Genomic DNA, 14,269 nt, shown 5'->3' on the forward strand with positions numbered 1-14,269 from the left:
CTGGATCAACATTTACTTTCCTAAGTACTTCATCCAATTCACTAATAATATATTTTTTTTCAAATTGCTCCTTAACTTGTTCTTGAAAATGTTTTACTTCCATTCTCAATCTTATTTTCTTTCTTTTTAGTCACACATATTTCTATATGTTCACTTTGCTTGTGTTTTTTTTCCTCTCCTTTTACATTTTTTTGTTTTCCTTGTTATACTAATTAATATTATCCTTTACTATTTTAACCAAATTTGCACACACCTCCTCCCTCATAAATATCATATTGTATCTGCTTAAACGGTAATGTCTTAATTTGTTCTCAATTTCTTTTATATATTTAATTTTCCATACAATATTTTCTTGTATTCATCTCTAAATTTTTCAATATATTTCTATATATCTTTCCCTACTTCACTTTCTTTTCTTTTCTTACATCATCCTGCCATTGAAAAAATACGTAATACTTTTTTAATTCAATCCACCATTCAGACCAAATTTTATAAGAGTACTTCACGGTTATATGGTTGCATCATAACAGCAATGCTTCCTGCTCTCCAAATTCATCCTGTAATTTCTCATTTATTCTTTTTATTTCCTTTAATACTTTAATACATTCCCTTTCTTCCATCACATTAATCCATATTACTAAATGATCCAAAAACCTTTTAATTAAAGCCCCCTGTAGTAATTTTCATGTTAACTGCCCCAAAATCTAATATTTGATGAAACAGGTTATCTCTTTCCTTGCCATTTGTATAAATGTATAATGCTACAGTTCTATCCACCTCACATCCAAAATGGTTAATCTTCCCATCATTTACCAATATTACACCTAAAAGTTTGTGGGGTTTTTTACACAATACAGCTACTCCAGAACAACATTAAATTCCTAAATTCCATATTATTTTTCCACCCCACACTTTTTCTGTTTGCAGTCTTTCTTCATTTGTCAGGAATTTTACATCCTCTAAGAATAATATCTTCATCGCAGTTAGTAGACAATTCCAATAGCCATATTCTTCTTACAATTTTAATACTACTATTCAAATTTTCTGAAAACAGCCTAAAATCACTACTTTTCCTTCTTAAGTTTAAGGAAATTTAATTTTTTTTATCTTTTTATTCTTTTCCCAGTTGAATATTCTTCTGAGTTTATGTACAACTATTCCTTAATCCTCAGAAACAGATTTTTCACTATTTTCATTAACTGAAACACATCTAAAACTACTCCTTAACTTTCATTTTAATCTTTGATGATGTATTCTTAAATCTGCTTTTCCTCACCCTTACCCTATTGAATTTATTTTCCTAACATCCTTTACATGCCCTTCACAAACATTTGACGTATCACTTTCAATTTCTTCTTCATTCTCAACACTTAGTTACCTTCATCCTCCTGAAATAACATTTTTATCTAAATCATCTTTTATTACTTCATCCTTTTTTCATTAGTACCCTTTTCCCCTCTACTTCCTCATTACTTTCAGGCATTACAATACTTTCATGATCCTGCTCAACATTATATTGCTTATTCTTTTCACAGTCAAACCAAACATGACCTTCACTTTTACATATTCTACATTTATTTTTGCACATATTCATCAGGTGTCCCCCACACATTAATTACATTTTATTTTTGTATACTCATTTATCAGATGATTGAAATCCCCACACACAAAGTTTTTTGCTATCCTTTCACCTAATTATTCATCTATCATCTACATATATTGCACCTGGTAAATGCTTTATCATATTTTAAAATAGCATCCACTTTCCCCCCACCCCCATTCCAAAACCCCCTCTCATCTTTAAGCTTCACAATATCAGAAACAGAACAACACATAAATAAAAAATATATTTTTAACATATCTCAACTCAATTTCATCAGTATGAAATTAAACAAAAATGTTATTAATAGAGTCCCTCACCTAGAAAATATAAATTAATTCCACTGGTAATATATTTTCACAATTAAACAAAAAAAACAGAAACAGATGTAAGAATGCATTCAGTTCAACTCGATACCGTATAGCCACCACTCTAAAACGCAAATGCACATCCGAATGTCCCAAACAGTAAAAGAAAACAAAATCCACTGTTACAAGTAAAAACAGCAATACAATTTTTATTCCACAACGTTAAGCGCTTTCACTCACTAAAATGTGAGCTTCATCAGAATAAATACATTCATATTCAAACAGTTTAAATAGCTTAGTTAGGGGTCATTTAAAACTGTTTCTTGATAGTAATTGCGTGTTTGATACCGCACGCAATGTTAACATGAATGAAGGTTTTGATCCCCACAGTATCAAAGGTACTTTAAAGGATCTTATTTATTTATCGGGGAAAAAATTAAATGTCATTAATTCTGTTAAACTTGACAACGCGTATCTATCTAAGTGTATTGATATTCATATAGTTCTGATGGGTCTACGATTTTAGACACCAATGGGTGTAGACTTATCTACTAACAACAAAAATGAATTTGTCAAGTTGTTTGATTCTTTTGGAATGCAATATATGAATTTATTGATAAAATGTAATGATGAGAAGTTATGCAAATTGATGAATGAAGTTGAACAGTTAAATGAAATTATTATTAATGATTTAATGTTCCCCCAATGAGAAAGGTTATATGTTAAACAATTTGATTTGGCAGAACAAAAAACAAAAAAGGTGTATGAGAAAAAAATGTAAGAAAATTAAAAGAGATACAGAACAATATAGTAAGGGCACTTCATATTTTTGGGGTGAGGTCAAACATTTGAATGTATCTGAACATATACCTAATAATACAGGAAGGTACTATGGAGAAAGGACAAACAAGGTTGATATACAGCCCAATTATACGGATATTATACGGATAGTTCAAATTTTTACAGGGAAACGAAGGACGGAAAATACAAAGGATGGAAAAGGGGAGGCAAGTGGAGAAAAAAGAGCTACAATTATTAAACACTGATGGTCAACAAAGTGAGATTGATGTTAGTGAAGAAAAAAGTGAAATAGTAGTTGTTGGACCAGTGTATCAGTATAACCACTTCAATATATACAATTACACTCAATTTCCTACTAATAAAACTCACTGATTTATTGTCCAAAGGGATGAAATATATACCTACAGTGAGTTTTAGATTAGTTGATTGTTTAAATGAATTTAAACTGTTTATTAGGAAACCAAATTTGGCTTTACTATTTGGAAATAGTGAGGTTACTATGATGAAGGAAAATCAAATAAAGAAAATAAGTAATTTCATTCCGATTATGCATCCCACTGTACAGTTATTTGATAATATGGTCACACAACAAATTTATCAGGTACAGAATAACAGAAATACGAAAGTGAAGAGTAACCTCACCATGTCAGAATGGTGCATGTTGAAGGAATTGAGTAATAATTGTGATATAAGGGTAATGAAACCTGATAAGGGTGGTGGCATCGTGATTTATGATAATTTAGAGTACAACATGAGGATGTATGACATCTTACACACATCAGGAAATTATGAAGTAGTATCCTTAAATGAAATTAACATTGCGCATAGGAGAATAGACTTGCATATAGAAGAATTTTTGATTGACAGAAGGATAACGGAGGACACATACAGGTTTATGAAAGTGGAGCATCCTCAGCTTGCTACACTGGTAGGGATACCCAAAACTCACAAAATTGTTAGTAATCCTTTCAGACCCATCATCTCGGGTAGTAAGTCCAAGACATTTCCCTTAAGAGTTGTTGCTGATACAATGTTAAAACACATCCATGGGAAAGTGAAGCATATGGTTAAAGACTCTTGGCAATTTTTGGAAAATTATCCTATTGATTGCTGGAAATCTAATTATGTCTACATCCCTATAGATGTAGTAGATTTATTTTCTAGTATTCCTAAGCAGGAAGGAATGGAGGCTTTTCAAAGTAGTATAATGAAGTACAGCGATTTAGAATGGGACAAAATTTGTTTAGTGACTGAACTGATGTCAATTGTTCTGGACCATAATTACATCTTTTACGATGGTGAATTTTTCAGGCAAACCAAGGGGGTAGCTGTGGGGGCAGCTTGTGCCCCCATATATGCCAACTTGGTTATGCTTGACTGGGAGAATACTGTCATATTTAACAGTGCATTTTTCAAAGATATTCGATATTATTCTAGATTCCTAGATGACATATATATTCTCTGGGAGGGGGATGCTGACAGTCTCAATCAGTTCATGAACTACATTAATACTAGTAGTGAGTTTTTAAGGTTCACACTCACAAGTAGTTCAATAGGTGTTGCTTATTTGGACACATTTGTATATAATGGATTATTTAAGTCAAAAATTCATAGAAAAAGTACATTCACTAATTCTTATATAGAATATTCTAGCAACCACCCTAGAAAAATGAAATATAATATTTTTAAGGGGCAATGCATAAGGGCTATAAGGATGACTTCAGACCATGATGATGTGGTTGAAAAGTCAGGTTTTATTATTAACTTATTCAAAGATAGAAATTACAACGTTGAGATGATGAAAGATGTGAGTGATTATGTTTTAAGCGAAAGGGGTAGAAAATATACACCATTATTGGGAGTGAAGGTCAAGGGAAAACACTTGAATACTGGGAATGCAATAACATCAAAAAACTATAACAGAGCATGCATAGTAGAGTACGGTCCATATAGAGAAAATATTAAGAAAATTATATCTAGCACATGGAATGTTTTAGTGGCAGACCAAGAAATCAAGGAGATTGTAGGTTTACAACCCACATTTGTGTACAAAATGGGAAGAAATGTGAAAGGATATTTAGAGAGAGGTATACGAAATAAGGGAACAGAAAATACAAATAAACACACAACCAAATGTGGGGCATGTAATCAATGTTATGTTATAAATGAAAATGATGGACTGATCCTGAATAATATTAATAGAACTAGGATTAAGTTTGTGAAAGGGAATTGTGCCACTAGGTATGGGATATATTTGGCCACGTGCACGGAATGTTTTGGATACTATATAGGAAAAACGGAGCGGTGTTTTAAGAAGAGGATATACACTCATTTATATAGTATAATGTCTAAGGATAATAATAATAATGCACTTTATAGGCATGTAGAGAAATTTGGAACAGAACACAAATTTATTTTTGGTATATTGGAAAATATAGTTCCTGATCCTAAAGGGGGTGATGTTAAAAATATTTTGGCCTGTAGAGAAGTATGGTGGCAGCTTTTCACTGATGCCACCACTCCCCCTGGATTAAATGAGTATATATCTATCAAACCTCTTTTAGATAGAAGAAGATGAGTAGGTCTTGACATTTACTGCATAGTCTTTTTTCAATATGGTCTTTTTAATTCACTATACAGTGTTATTGACGTTATTAATTATATGCATCTCTAGATATGTTTGACATTAAATATTTATCATTTTATTATTTTTATACATTTTCAAAAAATAGTGGAGTTAGATTGAAGTTATTTATATTTTTCTATATAGGTTTATATGAACTTTGTATATGTGTAGTATGTCGCTTTAAGAATGGTAGTATTGGTTTTAAATTTTGGAGCCAACTAAGCTATTTAAACTGTTTGAATATGAATGTATTTGTTCTGATGAAGCTCACATTTTAGTGAGTGAAAGCGCTTAACGTTGTGGAATAAATTGTATCGCTGTTTTTACTTATAACAGTGGATTTTGTTTTCTTTTACTGTTTGTGACATTCGGATGTGCATTTGTGTTTTAGAGTGGTGGTTACAAGATACAATTAAACAAAAATGTTATTAAGTCTTCAGTCTCAAATGTTAAGTCATAAAATGTCTCATTCCCCATATAAATTCAGGATCTAATGTATTTTGCTTCAAAATCCAAAGGTAACACTAAATTATCCACTCAAAATATCTGTTCATTATTTCTTCTTTCTTACCCAAACCGACCTTTTTCCTTTTAATACAGTTTACAACACCTTTGGCTCTTCCAAATGCATCAGCATATGATTTTCCAGACTACATCCCACCTGTAACCTTATGTCCAGCCATTTCATGATTCATTTCCTTTCTGCCCAATTATTCATTCCGAAAACCTTTTCATCATATCCGACCATGAAATCTCAGATTCTTCTCCATGGATTGGATTACCAACCAGGTCATGAGGTAAACCTCCAAAACCAATTTCAGTTACAATTTCAAAATCCTATGGTTTAAAAGTCAGCTAGATGCTCACTCACTTTTCAGTGGTTTTCTGTCCAACTGATGGAAACGTACTACTATCAACAACAGAACAACTCTCTTCTCCCCCCATTACTGCACAGCTTCTCTTAGCTGCCTCTGCACAAGGAATAAAAGCAGGACCTTCAGCAGCAAAAATGGTCTCCCATCATAACAAAGAGTGCAAGAAGTTCCCCAATGCCATGGTTAAATTTCCTCAATAGTGTAAATATCACCTCATGTCTCCCCTGAAAAGAGAGGCCACTAACCTTAATGGCGCTAACTTGGTCAACAAAGGATAGATGGACAGATAGAAAGACATACGTATACATAGATATGACAAATATGACTGACTGCATGTGTAACTACTGGGACTTTGTGGTGTCCACTGTAATCCTCAAGGGCTGGAAAAGTAGAACTATTTTGGCCTCTAAAAGCCACTGATCCACCCAGAGGGTCAAAGTGAGATGCAAGTGTCTAGAATGGTTCCTGTACAGAAAGCAAAGGATCGCATTGGACTCCTCCATTAATTTCATGTATAAGAATGTAACATGGAAGGCTAAACAGCACATCTATTCTACACTGAATAGACAGGGAATGACTGGCTGCACTATGACCATGTCAAAGGCACTTATGAAATGAATTAGGTAGGTCCGAGGCACACTGTTTTGTTGGGTATGGAAAAAAAACTTGAGTACAAGCCTAATGTTTGCTGACATGGTGGGGCCTCACAAATTATTCTTTTTCAATGAGATTCAGCACTTCTTTTCTTGTAGCAACTTTCTGATGGGGTGGGACACTAACCAGGGAAAATGATGTCTACAAAGGGATAACAAGGGAATTGTGTAGTCAATGTATAGTGCAAGAAACTCAAACTGGCACCCAGGAAATAAACTTTAAACCAAGACAAAGTCAGGTACCACAGAAAAGGAACTCAGTATAGTCTTGCAGTTCAAAAATTTAGCTGGTTTAATAGTAGTTTAAAAAGCATGAACGCATTTAAAATCACAGCGTTTTCGTCTTGTTCAGTCAGACTTCATCAGATACATGAAGCTTCAGTTAAAAACACACATATATATACTTCAAAACATTCCATCAATTAAAACCACAACCAATACAAATTCCCAGTTTTCCTAATTAATTATAACTAAGGTGTAACTTGCAAAGTGCCTTGTGCATTAAAGCATTAAAAGTACATAAAATAAATCTCACATTATGAAAGCACAAAGAACATTTAAAAATTACAGTATAAAATGATGAAAGTACATAAAATTAACATAGTATTTCACAGCCTAACATATTTAAGATGTTTGATTCTGTTAAAATTCCCTAGTTAATGAAATGCATATCAAAACATTAAAAATGTGTTGACACCCTCTAGTGGTTCTTTTGTAAAATTACATATTTAATGTGCAAAGTGCCTTGTGCATTAAAACATTAAAAGTACATAAAATAAATTACACATTGTAAAAGCACAAAGAACATTTGAAATGTGACAGTATAAAATGGTGACAGTACAGAAAAATGGCGTAGTATTTCAAAGCTTAGCATATTTAACAAAATAAGATGTTTAATTCTGTTGAAATTCACTAGTTAATGGAATACATGTTAAAACATTAAAATGCGTTTAATCTCTCTAGTGGTTCTTTTATAAAATGACATATTTAATGTGAATGAAGCACAGCTTCTTCTTTCAAAGCTTAGCAGCTTCAGCTTTAATAAGGGGGCTATGGAGGTATAATTGTGCTTCATTCAAATTAAATATGTCGTTTTATAAAAGAACCACTAGAGGGAGTAAACACTTTAATGTTTTAACATGTATGCCATTAACTAGTAGGGTTATCACCTGTCCTACTTTGCGAGGGACAGTCCCTCTTTGGGCAGTTGTGTCCTGACAAAAAACTGTAAAAATGGCAAATGTCCTGAGATTTTAGGGCAAAATTATTTCCTATATTTTATGTAATAGTTGCATAAAACAATTATGTATCTGAAATACCTAAATGTTATAAGAAACAGAATAAGCAGCTAAAATGCTACAAGAATAAGCTTTTATTTAGGCAAAAAAGTTAAGTTCTATACTTTGTACTGGCCGTGGGTATGTGTTGGCCTGTAAAATCTGATGTTTGTACCAAAAATGTCCCACTTTGGCCATTTGAAAAGCTGGCAAACCTATTAACTAGTGAATTTCAACAGAATTAAACATCTTATTTTGTTAAATATGCTAAGCTGTGAAATACTATGCCATTTTTCTGTACTGTCACCATTTTATACTCTCACCTTTCAAATGTTCTTTGTGCTTTTACAATGTGTAATTTATTTTATGTACTTTTAATGTTTTAATTCACAAAGCACTTTGCACATTAAATATGTAATTTTAGAAAAGAACCACTAGAGGGTGTCAACACATTTTTAATGTTTTGATATGCATTTCATTAACTAGTGAATTTTAACAGAATCAAACATCTTAAACATGCTAGGCTGTGAAAATACTATGTTAATTTTATGTACTTTCATCATTTTATACTGTAATTTTTAAATGTTCTTTGTGCTTTCATAATGTGAAATTTATTTTATGTACTTTTAATGCTTTAATGCACAATGCACTTTGCAAGTTGCACCTTAGTTATAATTAATTAGGAAAACTGGGAATTTTTATTGGTTGTGGTTTTAACTGGTGGAATGTTTTGAAGTATATATATGTGTGTTTTTAACTGAAACTTCATGTATTTGATGAAGTCTGACTGAACAAGACGAAAACGCTGTGATTTTAAATGCGCTCATGCTTTTTAAACTACTATTAAACAAGCTCAATTTTTGAACTGCAAGGCTGTACTGAGTTCCTTTTCTGTGGTATCTGACTTTGTCTTGGTTCAATGTATAGTGCAACTGATAAAGTAAAGTCACCATAACAGTAGACGTTTGAATGATTACTGCTGTACAGGATGCAGCAAAAGCAATGTACAGTGGGAGGGGGCTTCTTTCTGGATTCAAAAGACATGGAAGGGAGGAAGACAAGGAAGCAATGACAGAAGTTCTACAGGAGTAGATTTCAGCTACTCAAATTTAAACCAATTACTGCAATTTCTGATAACAGGAGATTAAAGGCAGAACATATGCAAGACTGCTCGGAGAAAAGTATTTGACAAATGTAATGTGCCTGTCTTTGCGGAGGTGAGTTGACCCATAATTAAATTTCTTTGACTTCTTTCTTTCTCATCCAGGTTACCTTTCAGAAAAAACAAATTAATTCTGCAAAATCATAGTAACAGTCACTGCAAAAGCACATCTGGGTATCTGTGTAATCACTGGAGACACTCAGCTTTATATACCACTGAAACACAATGCAAAGGACTCTAAGAACTAACAATTGATGACAGACAGACAAACACAGAAATAACTTTTTAGCAGCTGTAACTTAACTTTAACTCCCTCACAATATCATGTTTCAACAGCTATTTATCAGGCCGCCAACAAGCAGTTCTTTGGCAGTACCAGCTATCCTCCCTTCTACCAGCATCCATAGGAGTCCCTCAAGGCTCTATACTTGGTCCTTTACTGTTTTCCATATTTACAAATCAGATAGCTGTCACATCCCCCTATGCCTCTACAGTACAATATGCGGACGACACTATCATATGTGCCGCTCCAACCTTAAGCGAGCTTCAAACAATAACACAGCATAACTTTACTCTGGCTGAATCATGGTTTTCTGGCATTAAACTTATACTCAATCCCAAAAAAACAAAACGACTTCTCTTCAGTCCTGGTAGAGCTCCTGCACTAAACAATGATTTCACCATAAAATCCAAGGATAACACCTCTATCACCCCAACAACTAACACAAAACTCCTAGGAGTAGTAATTGATAACAACCTAAAGTTTGACATTCACATAGCCCAAACAATCAAAAATGTGAACAAAAAGCTTGGTCTCCTGTATCAGAACAAGCAATTCATGACCAACTATACCAAAGCTACTATTGCTAGAACACACCTATTATCCACCCTACTGTATGCCTCCCCTATCCTGACTAACCTTCGCAAAGGCGAACTAAACAGAATGGCATCCTGCTATTACAAGATTGCCAAGTTTGCTGCAGGTGCCTCTAGCAGATCCCATCACTGCCTTTCCCTCAAACACCTTAGCTGGCTTGAGCTGCCCCAACTGCTTCTTACTACTCAACTCTCTATAGCTCACAGACTGTTCTACCTCTCTTGACTAAACTCCAGCTCTACAGGATCTAATACAGCCCTACACCACAACCCGAACCTTAAGGTCAACAGACTAAAATCTAATAAAGGTCATCAAATATAAGAATGAAGCAGGTAAAGCTCTCTTTGGCTGTACTATAGCAAAAATCTGGAACTCACTCCCAATCCATTTAACCTCTACAAGCTCTGCTCCACTATTTAAGAAATTACTCAAATCCCACTATACTAACAACTGGCTATGCACATGCGACTCCCCAGGCTAAGCCACTATATTGCAGAGTTTCAAGGTTTCCACCAATGATCACCCGCAAGTTTCTATCCTCAAAATACCTATGCTTACTGGAAACCTATAACCTCTGAATACTTATTCTTAACAAACACTACTTCAGTACATGGTATGGATCTAAATGACTGTGAAGAAATGTTGAATGGTTTATTTTGATGCAATTGATTGTTTATGCTCTATACCTAAATGTTAACTATGCCTTCTAAATGTTTAAATGTATGTATTGCAGCATTGTACTAACTGGAGCTTTTCTCCCCGGGCTTCCATTGAAAATGGACCTGTGTCCAGTCGGACTTTCCCGGGCATCAAATGTAAAATAAAACAAACTGCACTAACGAACTGGAGTGAGATCAGGTGAAGAGGGGAGAGAAACAGCAGCAACACTGTGCAGTGCCTATTCAGAAACAATAGCAGCAGAACCCTGGACTGAACAGACATGCAGGACAAAGAGAGACTAACAACAAATGAAAAACAAAATGGCACAGCAAAAGGCACTGAAACAGTAACTGGCAGTCTGGGTCTGCTTCTCTTATCAAGACAAATTATGAGATTAGCAAAGTAGAACTAGCAAGATGTCCTCCTACTGTTCAGAAATATATAGGTAAGGGGAGGGCTCATACAGCCTGGGAAAGTTTTGATTGCCAGGGCTAACAGCCTCAGTCCTCTAGGTAATGAAGATGGAATTCCAATATCATATCATTTGATACAGCAGCAGCTATTAAGTGAAAGTGTGCATAAATCACTTTACTAAAGCAAATGGAGACAAAAAAAAAACGTCTTACCTCCCTGCTCCAAGGGTGCTGTATAAGAAATTCCAGCAGGACACTAACGAAGAAATTCCACATGAAGCCTTGTATTGTGGACGGCTTATGCAATACCTAAAATAAATATGAAGGCGTTACAAGCACTGAGCCAATATCTGTACATAAGTTAATATGATAAAATATTAAGTACGTTACGCTAACTGTATGCTACTACATATGTGCAAGTTGGGTCAAACTACACACCGCCTCTGCCACTCAGATGACTAAAGCAAGCTGCAACTTTGCTAATGAAAGGTATCATGCCTGGCCACACAAATGTCTGTTAAAAATCATGCTTTGCAACTACCCTTGCATGCAAGCCAAGGATTGATCCTTTCACACAGTCATACAGTTCACATAATTAGCAAGAACAAGCACTGTGCATACCTTACGGGAAACCTAAAGGACTGGACCTTTTGTGTATGGCTTGATGAAAAAAAAAAATAGCCCAACATGCTGTCAATCAGGGTTTAATATTGAGCAGAAACATCCCTGTCTAGAAAAAATTTGTCTGTATTACATAAAGATTCAGGTGTGCTTTAATTTAATTTAATTAATTAATTTATTTATTTAAATTTGTTGACCGGGAGTGTCCGCCTGGACGTAGGTCCATTTTCAGCGGAGGCTCGGGGAGAAAAGCTCCACAGTAAAATAAACAGACAGTAGTTACATTGGATTACATACCGATTAACAATTTAACATAGCAATTACTTACAACATATTTACAGATGAAGAACATAGTACATCAGTAGACAACTAGAATCTTTATCTGTGAAGTACATAACAGACATTAACAAATGTTACAGTGAAAAGTTCCTGCTGTATAATAAGTACTAGGCTTATGAGCATCTGAGCTTGCTATAATCAAGGTAGTTAGTGGAGTGGAAAGAAAGGTAGTGGTTGGATGGGGTGGATGATATTAGAGTGGGAGTTGCAAGGGCATAGCCAGCATGTTTTTAGGTGCGCTTTTAGTAAAGTTTTGAAGTGGGTGTAATTAAAGTAATTAACAGTTATAAAAGATAAAAATAAACCACAGCAAGTGATTTTACATGTAGCAAAACATTTCAAGTAAGTGTTGTGGATTAAAATAATGCACCTCTAGTGATGGTCTTAAAAGGAAGGCTCTTTCTATCAATCCATATCCTGTATGGGCTTTCTTCTTTCTATTGGCTGCATTGAAAGTACTACAGACAGGAAATGCATAATCACAAAATACTTGTCTTAGTGACCAGTAATCTGGAATTACTTCACAGTCTGGACTAGATGAAAAAGCTGCTGCTTCAAATTAACTATCTTTCAACAAAGGATTTCTCACTTTGCTGGAAATAACAATGCTTTACTTTTAATTCAACCATCAGTTACAGGAAATGAACAGAGAAGCATTTACCACTGAAGATCTTTTAAGACAGCCAGCCAGTAGTTTATAACAGGGCAGTTTACCACCAAGTGCCACTGCCCTACACTAAACCCAAAGCCGCTCTTCCAGGGCACAACATATTTGGTGGTGGCCCTGTACACTGTTGATATTGCACCAGATGTGTCATTCAAAAGCTTGTGTATTTTTAAGAGCAATGGGGAATGAGGAAAGGTAAATCTACAGAGATCCAATATCTAGTATTTCAGCACCGTCCTGCATCAAATCTTGTATTTTCAAAGGTTATTGGAGTCACAAAGTGTAACAAACAAAAAGAAGGTGAAAACAATTCACATATCCTACTATTAAAGTGCAATTATTGAAAGCAACAGACATTTAATCAATTTAGGTACTAAACATAAAGCCAAGCAAAAATGCCTCTACCTGAACCATCACATCTCCAGAACCGTAAATTTTAGTCGTGACAAACACAAACACAGGCTCAACTTGGCATATCCACGCATGAGACAGTATATCCCCAGCAGTTCCTTTATCAATACCACCTCACCCAGAGTCCGAGCCTTCCCTTCATCTATACCATAGAATTTACAACAAACTCCCTGAAGTGCATGCATGAACAGTACTACATATTCCTGACATCTTAATTGCTACATAAACCTGGTTCCACCCAGAAACAAAAAAAAATGAAGAAATTGCCCCGCCAGGCTATAACATTATCAGAAATTAGACAGGGGCAACAAAAATACAAAGGTGTCACCATTGTCTAAAAAACCACACTAGAGAGACAGAGTACCCCCCCAAACCCTGCCAACTCTCTCCAACTCAGAAAACCTACTAACTATACTAAAACTAATCACTCACAAGAGAGTCGCAATCATGAATTATACACAGGCACGTAATGGTTGAGGTATTTGCCTCCCATGCACAAGGTACAAGTTTCAATCCTGATCTCTGGCCAATGTCTGTATGGAGTATGTATGCTCTCCCTGTCTCTCAGTGGCGTTCTTCCCACCTCCCCAAAACAAGCAGAGTGTTTCCACCTCAAACTCACCCAAGAATGGAGTTGTGGGCAGCTGCACAGAGTTGAAATGGTGCCCTACTGGGGGAAGAGGTGAACAGACCATCCACTATGGGCATCAAACCTTGACGAGTGGATGGGAGATCGTAGGTTTACCCCGGGGGTCATCTCTGTGTCACTACTAGACAGAGACACAGTAAACTAAACCCTAAAAGGGCGTAGTATTCTCATCCTAAGGGGTGGTGAAAGCCACACACACTCTGGCTAGGCTTATAAATGCCCTAGGGCAGATAGCCTAGTACGAAGCTATGAACCTAAGTGTGGTTTACAATATCCTCTAGACTGGAGAACATAGATCACAGACTGTGCATCATGTCAAGATTAGCCACT

General features: G+C 35.1%; 1 protein-coding gene across 2 annotated transcripts in view; it reads right to left on the reverse strand.

The window, feature by feature from the left end:
* The window catches only part of BIVM (basic, immunoglobulin-like variable motif containing), a 548,794-nt gene that overhangs the window by 284,354 nt on the left and 250,171 nt on the right, over positions 1 to 14,269 (reverse strand). For both annotated transcript variants that reach the window (XM_044072736.1, XM_044072735.1), the window contains one exon: positions 11,466 to 11,561. In XM_044072736.1, coding sequence (XP_043928671.1) covers positions 11,466 to 11,561 — 96 coding nt within the window. The remainder of the gene's footprint in view (positions 1 to 11,465; positions 11,562 to 14,269) is intronic.

The sequence above is a fragment of the Protopterus annectens genome, chromosome 5.part0 (assembly GCF_019279795.1).
Source record: "Protopterus annectens isolate FY-2018-M chromosome 5.part0, PAN1.0, whole genome shotgun sequence".
Classification (NCBI taxonomy): Eukaryota; Metazoa; Chordata; order Ceratodontiformes; family Protopteridae; genus Protopterus; species Protopterus annectens.